This window comes from Chiloscyllium plagiosum, unplaced genomic scaffold (genome assembly GCF_037043375.1).
Source record: "Chiloscyllium plagiosum isolate Xiang-an unplaced genomic scaffold, Cpla_swu_hap1 HiC_scaffold_42, whole genome shotgun sequence".
Lineage (NCBI taxonomy): Eukaryota > Metazoa > Chordata > Chondrichthyes > Orectolobiformes > Hemiscylliidae > Chiloscyllium > Chiloscyllium plagiosum.
Window position 1 is genome coordinate 7,414,658 of NW_028270180.1, and position 14,451 is coordinate 7,429,108.

General features: G+C 39.1%; 1 protein-coding gene across 6 annotated transcripts in view; it reads left to right on the plus strand.

Moving 5' to 3' along the window:
* Positions 1 to 14,451, plus strand: part of scaper (S-phase cyclin A-associated protein in the ER) — a 316,829-nt gene that overhangs the window by 36,155 nt on the left and 266,223 nt on the right. For all 6 annotated transcript variants that reach the window (XM_087982090.1, XM_087982091.1, XM_087982088.1 and 3 more), the window contains one exon: positions 10,341 to 10,538. In XM_087982090.1, coding sequence (XP_087838216.1) covers positions 10,341 to 10,538 — 198 coding nt within the window. The remainder of the gene's footprint in view (positions 1 to 10,340; positions 10,539 to 14,451) is intronic.

A 14,451-nucleotide genomic window follows, 5' to 3' on the forward strand; every position in this document is an offset into this window, starting at 1 on the left:
TGCTTAGCTCTTGGGCTAAGGAGAATTTTTCAATTTACAGTAATAATGATGGGAGAATTTTCAGGAGATAATTAAGAATAATGTGCCATTGTTCAGTTATGTATTTGCTGTGGAATGTCTTGCAGATGTTACTGCTTCTAGCTTTTGAAATTGCAGAGACTACTGAGAATCCTGCTTGCTGGTGTGTAATATTTCTTATGGACACTGGAGGGTGCTCTTGTTTTCTGTCAACACACTTCAGAAGCAAGGAGTATGTTGTTGGAAAATGAACATTTGCTTAAGCTGGTGTAAATGTCAGTCACAAATTTGTCCACATTTTATAGATGATTTTCCCCTTTGTTTAATTATTTGTCACAGAATGTACTATGAATGATTAACATTTGAGTGATCAGGCACAAGCTGAGGATATTGTTTCACTTCTGTTTGCTAGCCATCTTAAATAACAGTGGTCCTTGCTATCTGCCATCATCAGAGATGATGCATCATGCTGAATAATGTTGAAGCTTTATGTATAACATTACATAGCAGAAGAACTGCAGAACATCATACAAGACATTTTTTTAATGCTGGTTTCCCGTTGTCACAAATGATTAGTTCTGTAATCCACTGACGTTTTCCATACAGCAGAGTTTTATATTGCACCTTTATAATCTACATATTTAAATAGTTTGAAACCTATCTGTCACATTTCAGGCATTGCAGTGACAGTGATTCAGACAAATTACAGTTCCCATCTGCTGTCCCTGCTGAGGTCGATTAACTCTGGACAATTTGGAGATTGAACCTGGGAACTACTAGCTTACACAGGGAGTGTTTTTGGCCATTGAACCATGCCTTGACATTCTAATATTTTCATTGTTCTGCTGAGGCATTTTCTGCAAGTGTTGGCATGAGGTAGATTTGGTGTTGATAGTATTGGACCATTAACCCACTCCTTATACTACATTGCTCACAGCTAAACAGCATTAAACATTCAGATGTTGTGTAATCCTGCTCTCAAAACAAACAGATCATTGCTTATTATTGTTACTTGACCCTCAACTCAACATTTTTATAATTGATTGTATGTGAAAAATACAATAATACATTGTAATGTGTACCATCTCATAGGACCTCTACTGCATAAGAACTATTGTGTTTAATTTGTTTTGAATTATTTAAGTTTATATCTTTCTTTCTCTTTGAGAAATGGTCCTACTTGCATTGTTAGTAACAAATAGGAAAACTATCTATTTGTTAAAACATCACTAATGTCATTACAATGTTTCACTCAAGTGATAATCCTTAATGTGTGTGGCTAGGGGATGAGAATTAGCAATCTTTTTGAACTTCGTATGACATCAGAGTATCTTCTGACCACACAGTGTGTTTCAACTGATAGCAATAAGAGACAGGAGACTCTTTTTTTTTACCTTCTACCTAATCCAAGACCACCAAGGCCTTTTGTAGTATCTACTATTACCTGACTGAAATCAGTTAAGTATAAGCTAGGCACTAAATGTGATCTTCCTGTTGTGTAATTCTCATTTACTCACTGTCTTACCTGGGATAAATTTAAAAATCACACAACACCAAATTATAGTCCAACAGGTTTATTTGGAAGTAGAAGCTTTTGGAGCGCTGCTCCTTCATCAGGTAGCTAGCGGGGTAGGATCATTGGACACAGAATTTATAGTGAAAGATCAAAGTGTCATGCAACTGATGCGATATATTAAACAAACCTAGATTGCTGTTAAGTCATTAATCACTTAGAAAGCAAGTTTCAAATGATTAATGTGTAAATCCGAGAACTTTTTTAAGTCACAGTCCTGAGATAGTTTCATTAAAAAAGTGACATCTCGGCTCAGATGGTGCATTAGGAGCAGCACTCCGAAAGCTTGAACTTCCAATTACACCTGGTGTTGTGATTTTTAAGTCTGTCCACTCCCCTCCAACAACGGCAACTCCAATTCATTATCTGGGATAACATTGGGCAGGTGGAGCAGGAATGAGTTCCCAAACCATCAAAGCGTCATTGTTTAATTGATACTCCATCCTCATAACTGTTGAGTGAAACGTAAACCAATTATAAGCTGTTTGACAAGTGACATGAATGTATTCCTTTTCGTTAAAGCTGTCTGGGTGCTAAAGTCCACCTAATGTCAGCAAATCATTTTTGTGCAGAGACTTCAAGATCATTTTTGATGCAGTGCTGTGACCAGGGTTACTTGTTGTAATTGAACCATCACAATACAAGCAAGTAAAAACAGCTTTTAATCAAAGAATGCTTAAATGTTGTATTGACGTGCTTCTTGTATGAGTCTTTTCATTAAGCTTTCAGGAAAGGCTAATGGTCAGAGCGGAAAAACTTTCTAAATCTGATCATTTCAACCAGAAACCAACCACTGGGCAACTCTAACTTCTCCAAAGTCTACATTGAGAGATTAATACAGCCAGTTAGCTCTAAGCTGAAGCACGGCTGGTTAGAAGCCAGGTGATGGGAGTGCTGATATGAGAAGATTAAAAGATAATATTAACTGGATTCTCAATGAAGATTTAATTAAATTATAACATGGGGAATGCAGGGTACCCATCTACAGTGTGTCATCGCCAAATGCCTTATATAATTCTTGGTATCCACGTGGGCTTAAAGTTGATTGCAAATTAACACCCAGGCCTTGAAGGAACAGTCATTGTCGCAGTTATTGTAACAGCTTTCTATCATTGTAAAAGCAGATCTGTTTCTAGAGTAGGAGAAAAATTGTCAAAATGCAAAATTGCAGTTTGTTCCAAGACAAAATGTTAAGAATTAAGACCAGGAAAAAAGGGAGATTGTCAAGTAGAATTTATAGTAAATGTAGGAAAGTAGAGAACCATCGCCGAATTAGGAACTGTAAGTTGGTTAGTGAAGTTGTCTCAAGATGTGAAGTGAGCCTTCTGAGGAACGGTCACCTAACTCGAATGTTAACTCTGATTTCTCTGCACAGATGCTGCCAGACCTGCTGAGCTTTTCCAGAAACTTCTGTTTATGTTTCTGATTTACAGCATCCACAGTTCTTTCAGTTTTTGAAGTGAGGCATATTTAAAACTTACTGAGCCAACTAATTTTCTTGCAACAGTAAATGAAGAAAGTAATTGGAGGAAAAATATTAAAGTTACTTGACAGCTAGGTAATGGAATATTTAATGTATTATGGAAATAAGTTTCACCTTTCTTGCCTTTTGTCTTACTTTTAAATATTACTTCAAATAATAAGAAATTGAATATTGTTTCCACAAATTATTAACAGGCAAAAGTGAGTTCCCACAAGATCATGATAGCACTGTGGGCTAATAAGCCTCAATAGCAGGCCTGGTTGTTAGAACATCATTATGAATGTATTGTCTTGATAGTTTGGTAAACCTGAGCTGCGTACTTGGCTTCCTATCGATTTTTGCCTGGAGCATGTTGTATTCCAATCTCCGTTAATAATTTATGTTTCAAAAATGATAAATTTTACTCGGGAGTTTTTTTTACTAGAATGAGATTTAATTTTACATATTTTAGTAAACAATGTCATGTGACTCATTCCATATTCCTTGCTTGAAATTCAGTACAATTTTGGAAGAAAATTTATTTCTAAATGTGTACCTACACTTTCCCTACTAAAAGCAGACTTGTTCTTAGAACTGCAAAGTATTTTGTGTCACCTTTCTTCTGATTAATTGAGTATGTTGTAGTGAGTAGATGTATCCAGCCCAATGTTAAACCAGCTCAAAGAATGTTCTCAAAGAAGGAAGTGGAGCTGAATATTTGAAAGGGAGGGCAGGGCACCAAAATTTGACCTTTAGACCTCAATATCCATGAATTTCTTTTCTAACAGCAAAGAAAATGACAAAATCGTTGTTTTGTTTCCCAAATTGCAGGGGTTTTGTACATAGCATTAGAATCAATAAGGCACATGTGAGGTCAGACTTGAAGTATTACATGGCTACTGGGACTATTGATTGGTGCTAAGAATGTCAGTTTGGAGACTGCAGACGCAACGCTGCAGGAAATGGTTAATGTCTATTTTGCTAGAGATCGGTGCATATTATAGACACTGTATTACATTGTCAATTAAACATGAAGTTTCCAGTTTCCCATGTGTTATTTTAGTGTCAAATTGTTCAGAGTTTTAGGGATACTGCTGTGTTCTCTGAACTTTGATTGTTTAGAGAGTACCTAGTATAACTGTATGGTAATGACAAAAAGAATCTTTGCTATGTTTCCAGTCCTGGTTAATGAGTCACCTCCAGATTGGCTGTAGATGAATCCTAGTATTGTTGCAACTGTCCTGAATCTGGTTTACTTGCCTGCAGCTAATGGAGGGTAAAATACCAAGATTCAGCTGCACAGCCAGATTCTTCTCCCTGAGGTACGCTGCCTCTCCCTTGAGTGGCAGTTATTGAACTGTGACAAACGAGTGGTGTCAGGCCTAGCTGGTTGCAGGGGACAGAAGATGACCTTTCCATTAGCCAACTGGTATCTCAGTCTGTGCAGTTGGATAGGGTTACACTCTCAAATGATTTTCTAGTTGATTTCCTCCTGGAAAACTGATTTTTAGTTTTGAGCATTGGTTGAAAATTAGTGCTTAGAATTTGCAAACATTTGTAAAATAGTGATTTCATGATCTGACAGAGACAAGTCATACTTTGCCAGAGAAGCAATTTTTAAAGCAATTCCCTATTTCACATCCTTCGCTCAGAGGTCCGGCAGTCTCTTAGTGTGATCCAGTAAGCAGCTGCCTTTCCTTGAATAGATGAAGGTAGTTTTCAGTTATAACTCTGAAATTTAAGGTTGGAAATTTTCATTGGTAGTAATGGTGTCACCAAAAAGCCAAGCAGACAGTGGTTTGAATTACAGTATGGATGGTCTTGATGTTGTGTGCTTCTGATTTGGCAACCCCTCATGATAAGGTTAAAAATCACACAACACCAGGTCATGATAAGAGCTACATTAGAACATTGAAATTGATAAGTGCTAACTTTGCAAGAATTGAAATTAACCTCAATGATAATTTTGTGTAACTTTTGACTAGAATCAATTGTACAATAAATGTATGATGTACAAAATCAGCATATTTATATATGTAAGAGGAGTATATAATATTTAATCAGATTTGGACCTAGATGACCTGTTAAGGACCTAAGAATTGATAGATTTGAATGTGGTTAAATTCAATGCAGTCCACATTGTGTAGTGTTCATGAAATGTATGTGTAATGTGGATGACTGGACATTATCACAATTCAGGAAATAAGTAGACATAGTTTCTTTAAACAGGCAGTAATTCTGAAATAGCTTGAACCATGGTTCTGTGGTTTTGTATGATACAAATTCTTTCTGTGTGATGTTTCAATAAAAATATTTGTGTTTGGAATCTAATTTCATGTCTTACCTGTAAATATTATATGAACAAGAAATCATTTACAAATAAGAAATTATATGCTATATGGAGATGGTCTTCATTGGTGCATAATGGTATATTTGCACAAGGCAGTATTTCATACATTTGAAAAGCTGAAGGAGTGAATATTTGAATGCAAAACTTTCAACTTTGTATGTTGAACTGAAACTTTAGTAGCCTGTTTGAAATCCCACAAATATTCAAGGCAAAGTCCTTGTTACATTTTCAGGGTTTCACAAATTGTATCCTTCAAATGGCCCAGTGGAACCCTGCAATGACTTGCTTACTGAAAGTCCTGTAGGATGCCTGCAATAACCTCAGCCTCTTGTGTAATGGAAAATATTACACTGAGCCAGCTTTGTTAAAGCTACATAACCCAATCAAATTTCCTGACAATTAAATAATTTACAGCAACAAATATGTTGTATCGCACAGTAGGATTTCATATTGCTTCTACTTTGTCCACTTAAAAAAAAATCAATTTTCCAGATCTAGAGGCAAGCACACAAATATCACTAAACTGTGCAGTTTGAACCATCACCTTGTCACTAGCATCTCCATTTGATGTCAGAGTGCTGAAAGATAATGGATACACACAAAAAGAATAATCTAAATTGTTATGAAGATGTGGGTGTACTATACCTTTTAAGAGAGTAAAGGCTAGCAGTGACAACACCAAGTGTTTTCAATAAGACACAATGTAACATGTGCTCCAGCTTCTGGGGTAGCTAGTTTCCTGGAAACGACAAAACAGATTCGAATTAGGTCAATCAGTTTAAATTATACCCCCAAAAATACCAACTTCCAATCAAGTTTGAATTGAGTATATTAAATCTTAAAAGCCAATGACACAATCCGATGCTTTGGGATATAAAAGACCAGGGAAAATTGAACAGTTGGGAGGAGAACTGCCACAAGGCCATCAGCTGTAGACTGCTAGTCAGAACTCCCTGAGAGGTACCTGTCCACAGAAGGAGCTTGCACAGAGGAAAACCTCAATACTGACCTGGATTACCAATATACTGACAAAGTTAAGGAGAAGATTCGACCACTGGCTGGTTTTAAAATTTGAATTTTTCTGTAAATCTTAATTGGGATTTTTATTGGACTAGTATTATAGAAGGGAAAGTAAAAGACAGGTTAGAGGAAGGATTTGTAAAGAGTTGTTAGTTAATTATTCTGTTATACTTTAAGAAGTAAAGTTGTTAATTTTTAAATAGCTCTTGACCACTTGAATTTTTACAGATAACTGCATAGAATAAATCTTTTCTGTGTTGCTGATTTTAAATTAAGCAGGAGGATTTACTCCGTGTCGTAACGTGCCCTGACATTAACGTCTTCCGGACTTGTAGTGTTTGTTTGCTATATTGTTCTGGGATCTTAATCCAATGTAGAATACAAAAAAAACTTTTTATTTAGAGTTTAATTTAGATAAATGTGAGAAGGTGTGTTGTGGAAATGCGAATCAGGACAGGACTAATGCACTACAGAGGAACCTCGATTATCTGAACGAGATAGGTGGGCATTATTTCATTCGGATAATTGATTATTTGGTTAATTGATTCAATGCCTCTCCTCTGGGGCTTGGAGTTTTCTGAATTTTCCTTTTTGCTCCCTGTGCCTGCCTTGCTCCCTCTCTCTGTCTCAGGGTTTGTTTCTGAGCAGACCCACACTTGTGTGTAAGGGACATGGAGCATTGCTGAAGTCTCTCCCCCAGCTCCCCCCACCCCGCCAAAAATCAGTTCAATTGGATTGACACAGTGAGCACTTGCAAAGTCCGCTCCCCGTCCAGGAGACTAGGTAGCAGCACACCACGCACGAGGCCCCACCCGCATCCCTGTCCGTCTCTAACTCCGTCCCCCAAAATTCGTCTACCTAGGCCCTAGTCCGCTCCTCTGGGGCAGCTGGACTGGACACCAACAGCAAGAGTGCTGCTGCCATTGGGGGGGGGCGGTGAGATGGGTGAGTTTCAAAATAACACACACACACACACACACACACAAAATCACACATGGGTCATTGTGAAACTTGAGTGTTCAGAAAAGAGTTACGAGGATGTTGCCAGAGTTAAAGGGTTTGAGCTATAGGATTGAAGACTGAGGGGTGACCTTCTAGAGGTTTATAAAATCATGAGGAGCATTGATAGGGTAAATAGACAAAGTATTTTCCACCGGGTAGGTGAGTCCAAAACTAGAGGGCATAGGTTTAAGGTGAGAGGGAAAAGATTTAAAAGGGACCCAAAGGAGCAACATTTTCATGCAGAGGATGGTGCATGTATGGAATGAGCAGTCTTGTTGAAGGGCTTTTGCCCGAAACGTTAATTTTTCCTACCTCTCAGATGCTGCCTGACCTCTTGTGCTTTTCCAGCACCACTCTAATCTAGACTCTGATTTCCAGCATCTGCAGTCCTCACTTTTGCCTAGCCAGACGAAGTGGCAGAGGCTGGTACAGTTATAACATTTTAAACAGCAACTGCATGGGTATATGAATAGGAAGGGTTTAAAAGGATATGGGCCAAGTGCTGGCAAATGGGACTAGATTTCCTGAGGGTATCTGGTTAGCACGGACAAGTTGGAGCAAAAGGTCTGCTTCTGTGCTGTATGTCCCTATGGCTCTATGACTCTAATTGACTGTTATGTTGATAATGAGAATTGGTTTCTGTCCGCATTAGATTTGCATCAAGCAGTCACCTTTAATTGCATACCTGTTAAAGCATGTGGATTTTCTTAACCCTGCCCCCTCCTTCAAACCAGGTAAATGTTTTTTCAGGACGGTGTTATCTGTTCTGCCATCAAAGTCTCTAGTTTCTGATGATTGACTGAATAAATTTGATTTAGAGCATTTCAGTCCAACCTTTTTGTTCACTGCCCTTTACTCCCTGGTGCACTGCTTTGAAGTTAATTTTCTTTATGCATATTTACAATGATGCTTATCTGTATGATCCTCAGATGTAGAAAGCCACAGAATATTATGTCAGTAACTTGCTGAAATGCATGAGCAAGCATGGAGGATAAAAGATACAAGTTTCATTCTAACAAGTTTATTATGTTTGCCAGAGACTAGCTTTGAAATACAAGGAGTGCTGGCTATGTAATAAAGTTGTAAGTTTTAGTTGTTCACAAAGTCCTATAAATATTTGAAACTATGGAAACAAATTCTAAAGCATGTTTATTTCTTATCATTTTCTTGCAGCTAAAACATTTGCAGAGCTTTTATGTTCCTTTGCACATTTTTTTAGTCTAAATCTTTCCTTTTCCCATGGTCCCCTCCTGAAGGTGGTTAATTATTCTGGGTGCAATACTGCTGATATTCATATTTTTCTGGTACCTCTATCAAAACAGCTGTTGTTTGTTTTGAGCAGAGATGATTTGTGACATTAGGCTGTTTGACCATCATGGTATGATTATGTCTTTCTGAATGGAAGTCTTTCAAATTAGGAACATTTGTTTCACTAAATCTTTGGAAGTGAATGCTGCATTGTGCTCATTCGTTACCTGTGAGTAGCAACATGATGCTGTTGCAGTATTGCCACTGAATGAAAAGTTGTGAATCCAACGATCACATCAGGGCATGTGTAATACAGAGAGAATTATGCATTTTTGGAAGTGTATTACATAGATTGGATGTTAAATTGAGTTTCTGATTCTCTGCTCAAGTGTAATATCCTATAATCAGGAAATCCTTCCTGCATCCGGGTTTGTATTCCTTTCTTAATGGACATTACTAAAAATTGATTTAGTTTTGTTTCTTTGAACAGAAAGACTACCTAATTTTCTTGCACAATATTGACTACATTTCATAATACTTAATTATATGAAAAATGCTTTCGGATATTGCTGTGATTCCTGATTAGGCGCTATGCGACCACAATTTAATCTTGTGATTCAGTCATGAATTTAGGCAAAATTATTAGTAGCCCACAATTTTTACCCAAAATTAAATATCTATGTAAAGATGCTTTATAAAAAAATTATGTATTCTTTAAACTTTTAGTTAGAAGAAACTCCCAGGTCAAACATATTCCTCAAGTTCTTTCCAAACTAGCCAGTGTAAATAAATTGTATCCTTATTATTTAGAAACAGATCCTGCTCAAGATTCACATCTAAGATTTTAGAGCCAGAATATGGTAGCTGTCAAGGTCACTAGGTCTGCAGGAAAATCCTCGCAATTGTGTGTTTTAGTCCCTTGAATTGGGAATGGTACAATGTCATGGCAATGACCAGTTAGCGGTATCCTTTAATAGTGGGAAGGCTGTTGTGCTGTAGCTACCACGTGGTTCTGGCTGACCAGGAAACGTTCCCACAGTTACTGCCTGCTATTGTTGTATGAGAAGGACTTCCAGCTTGACAATCAACTATTTTACTGCCTTTTTCACACATTAAGTCCTTAACCTGTAGCTTCAATCCTAGAGATGGGATGCTACTTCACTACGCCATAAGATTTGCCACATCTGGTAGTTCAGCACCAGTGACCCGGGTTCGATTCTAGCCTCTGGCAACTGTCTGCGTGGAGTATGCACATTCTCCCTGTGTCTGCATGGGTTCCCTCTGGGTACTCCGGTTTCCTCCCACAATCCAAAGATGTTCAGGTCAGGTGAATTGGCCATGCTAAATTGCCCATCATGATAAGTGCATTAGTCAGGGATAAATGTAGGGTAGACGAATGGGTCTGGGCAGGTTACTCTTCGGAGGGTTGGTGTGGACTTGTTGGGCTGAAGGGCCTGTTGCCATACTGTAGGGAATCTAATCTAAAAAGTTGCCACTTATGATTTTCATGTTAAATGCAAGGCAGTTAGCTTGTGGTTTTGAAGAATCTCATATTTTACAGTCACTTCCATTTTTGGGTTATTAATTTGTTGACCACTCCTGTGTGAGCTCACCTGTTATGTCATAAGCAATGTGTTATGGGATTAACATCTCTATTTCTATTGCAGGTTGCTTCAACAGAAAAATCCTCGTTAAGCACTGTTAGGGAGAAGGTCGTAGTGGAGAAGAGTCCAACAAAAGGTCGACAACCCCGAAAGATTGATTTACGGGCTCGCTATTGGGCATTTCTTTTCGATAATCTCAGACGAGCGGTGGATGAAATTTATGTCACGTGTGAGTCAGACCAGAGTGTGGTGGAATGTAAGGTATGGTTTTTGTTTCTACATAGCTGCTGCTTGTTAGATAACATTTGATTGTGACCAAAATTTCAGATGAAAGCTCCACAGTGGAATCAAGTTAGTTATGTCAGTTTACAAAAGAGTGAGATTACTACATAAAACCTGTGACTGCAACTGTTTAGAAAATTGGAAAGCTTATCTAAATGATGTGTCACATGGAGTTTACAGTACAAACAAATCCCAAACACATGGGTACCTTATTTTTAAAGTAAAGATCTATGATAGTTTAGGAGATTGAAAGAATTAAGTACTTCTGTTTAAATATACAAATATATATTATCAAAGAGTTAAGCATGGAATTAAAAAATGGCAGTTTATATGGGATATACAGAACATGCCTAATTCTTGATTTCAACTTGCATAACTAATCTTGTGAAGAATAGTTTCACAAAATGCATTTCTTGTATCTGCCCTTTTTCGGAAAGTGTGAGCAGAACTATCAACCTACGTTAAGCTGAACAATTGCATGACACAGAAGATATTACTGTGGTCCCAGCAGCACACACACCATATTTTTCCATGAGCATTTCAGAAGCATAGCGTTTTAAATGCTTTGCCCATGTTCTTAGTTCTGTGGCTAAAGAGCTGAAGTATCTATTAGCTGAACTGAGCTTTCTGGAGATGAGGTGTACATTTGCTGCAACAGAGATGTGCCATTTATTTCTTCCAGTTGTAATGCAAGTATTCACATATAATGGCAGCTGATCATGATTTTATTCTTGATGTGGACTGGGACTTTATGCAATGTTTTCTCATTTCTTAGTTTGTTTAGGTTGTGAGAGTTTATGTGCATTAAGTTTCCAAATACAAGTGGCTGCTGTTTGAAGAAATTTTGACCACATTGTTCCTTTACAGTAGATGGCAGTACTGAGGCTTAGCATTCTTCTGACATTCTTGTGTTTCCTGCTTAATGTCTGACTTGTGCTTTTAACCCTTCCTAGTAAGTGACATATCACAACATTCCTGCAGATGTGTCTGATTATAAAGTGAGATTAATTCTAAACCAGTGCATGGGTGGCTTGTGCATTTTCTACCCACATTTTGATAACCATGTTCTCAATGTAAACGATTTTCAGACACTGCTCTTAATTCACCTTAGTTTAAATTGGCAATCAGATTTTCAGATTTAAGTTTTGCTACATCTTTCACTGAGCAGTTTTGTACTCACGCTTATGTTTTTATACAGCAGATCAACAAAAACACTCTAAGTTAGGACGTCCCAAATGGTCATGATCTCATGAGTTGTGAGGCATGATTCTGGGCCTAAAACTCAGAGGCAGCAATGGCTGCCATGTTAACATCTGCAAGGCTCCTTTTTAAGTCCTTTGCATAGCAGCATATGTGGCTTAACTTTGACGCCTAACTCTTGCTCCAAAAACAATAGTGAAAAGATCCCAGTTAAAACTTTGTTTCACAGACCCCAAACTCCCATTGAGCGGTCATGACAATGTGCAAGCCTTGAAATGGAGTCACAATAGGGAAGAGTTTGGCAAGTACTGCTTTAAGTCTGAGAAAACTGAATTTTAAAGTGTAAGCAGTACTTATTATACCTCATTCATATCAAGTTGGCTCAGTTGGCAGCACACTAGCCTTAGAAGGTTCAAAATGTGCTTCTGGATTTGAACATAAAATGTAAACTGACATTCCAGTGTAATGCAGCTATTCACTCCTAAAGGTACCAACAAAAACCCCGAGTCACATTTTGAAGATAACCAGGGAAGTTTCCCTGGTGCCAAAAGAGAAAATGCTGGAAAATCTCAGCAGGTCTGGCAGCATTTGTAAGGAGAGAAAAGAGCTGACGTTTCAAGTCTAACTGACCCTTTGTCAAAGCTCTTAAATGGCTTGATGCTCAGTGGTGTGGTCATGCTCCAGGGAGAGGTAGGAGGAGGAGTCTGAGATTTGGCACTCAGCCTCTGCGAGGTAGAGGTCAGTACGCCAGATGACAACAGCACCCCCTTTGTCAACAGGTTTGATGACAAGGTTGGGGTTGGACTTAAGGGAGCAAAGGGCAAAAAAGTTCGGATGGAGAGAGGTTGGAATGGGGAAGAGGGGCAGAGAAATTAAGGCGGCTAATGTCCCGTCGACAATTGTCAATGAAAAGATCGAGGGCAGGAAATTGTCCTGGCAGGGGTGTCCAATTAGAGGTGGAATGTTGGAGGGATGTGAAAGGATCTGTGGAGCAGGGGAAGGAATCTTGCCCAAAGAAGTGAGCACGAAGGCGATGGAAGAAGAGCTCAGCATCATGTCGAGCCCGGAATTCATTGAGGTGGGGACATAAGGGTACAAAGCTGAGTCCTTTGCTGAGAACAGCACGTTCAGCCTCAGAGAGGGGAAGGTCAGAGGATATGGTGAACACATGGCAAGGGCTGGGGCTGGAAGAGATGGGGTTCGAGAGATTGGGACTGTTGGAAGGTGGAGGGTGGGCAGGGGTGTAGATGAGAAGTTGAAGCTTGCGTTCCTTAACATCTGAAAGAAACAGGAAAAGTTTGGAGTTAAGACGTTGAATAATACGAAGGATGAAATGAAACTGTGGACCAGGACAGCTTTGAGAGAGAGTAAGTTGGTGCTGCTGGAGAGAGGTGTCGAGTGCTTTCATGTGGCGGCGCATGGCCCTGAGTGTGGCTTATAGGATGCGGCGAGAACAGCAGTTGGAAAAATGTTGTATATCGTGCAAGTACCTGTAATCCTGGAGGCAGCATACAGGGTGGAATTTGAGTTGAAATCCACATGGAGTAAGTCGGAGGCGAAGATGGTCACTGAGGAAGGAAATATGGCTGTGGAAGCGAGTCTTAGTAAATAACTTGTCTTACACTGAGAGAGAAAAGAAAAGCAGTGAAGGTGGACACGGGGAGAGAGACAAACAAAAATCCTGTCGGAGAGGAGAGCAGTACTTCTTCAGGGTAGGCATTCCTAGAAGAGAGGTGGCAGTGGGTTAAACACTGGATAAAAGCAAATTACTGCAGATGCTGGGATCTGAAACCAAAAGAGAAAATGCTGGAAAATCTCAGCAGCATCTGGCAGCATCTGTAAGGAGAGAAAAGAGCTGACGTTTCGAGTCAGCTTTGACAAAGGGTCAGTTAGACTCGAAAACGTCAGCTCTTTTCTCTCCTTACAGATGCTGCCAGATCTGCTGAGATTTTCCAGCATTTTCTCTTTTGGTTTAAGTTTCCCTGGTGCCTAGTCAACAATCCTTCCTTAACTGACATTGAAAAAAGATGTTGTAATTGCTGGAAAATATGTAGCTCAGGTTGTAAGTTTGCTCGCTGAGCTGGTAGGTTTGTTCTCGAACGTTTAGTCACCAGGCTAGAGTAATATCATTAGTGAGCGTCCATTGAAGCACTGGTGTTCTGTCCAGCTTTCTATTTATGTGTCTTGGTCTGTTTTAGTGGGTGATATCATTTCCAGTTCTTTCTCTGAGATTGGCATATGGGGTCCAAATCAATGTATTTATTGATGGAGTTCGGGTTTGAATGCCTGGCCTCGAGGAATTCCCATGTGTGTCCTAGGATGGATGTTTTGTCCCTGTCAAAGTGGTGTCCTTCTTTGTCTGTCTGTAAGGATGCTAGTGATAGTTGGTCATGTCTTTTGGTAGCTAGTTGGTGCTCATGTATCCTGGTGGCTAGTTTCCTACCTTTCTGTCCGATCTAGTGTTTGTTGCAGCCCTTGCAGGGTGTTTTGTATATGACATTTGTTTTGCTGGCTGTTGGTACAGGATCCTTTCAGCTCATCAGTAGCTGTTTCCGTGTGTTGATAGGTTTGTGAGCTACCATGATGCCAAGGGATCGGGGTAGTTGGTTGTTATCTCCGAGATGTCTTTGATGTACGGTAGTTTGGCTAGAGTCTGTGGGCATGTTGTGTCTTCTTGTTTGGGTTTGTTGTT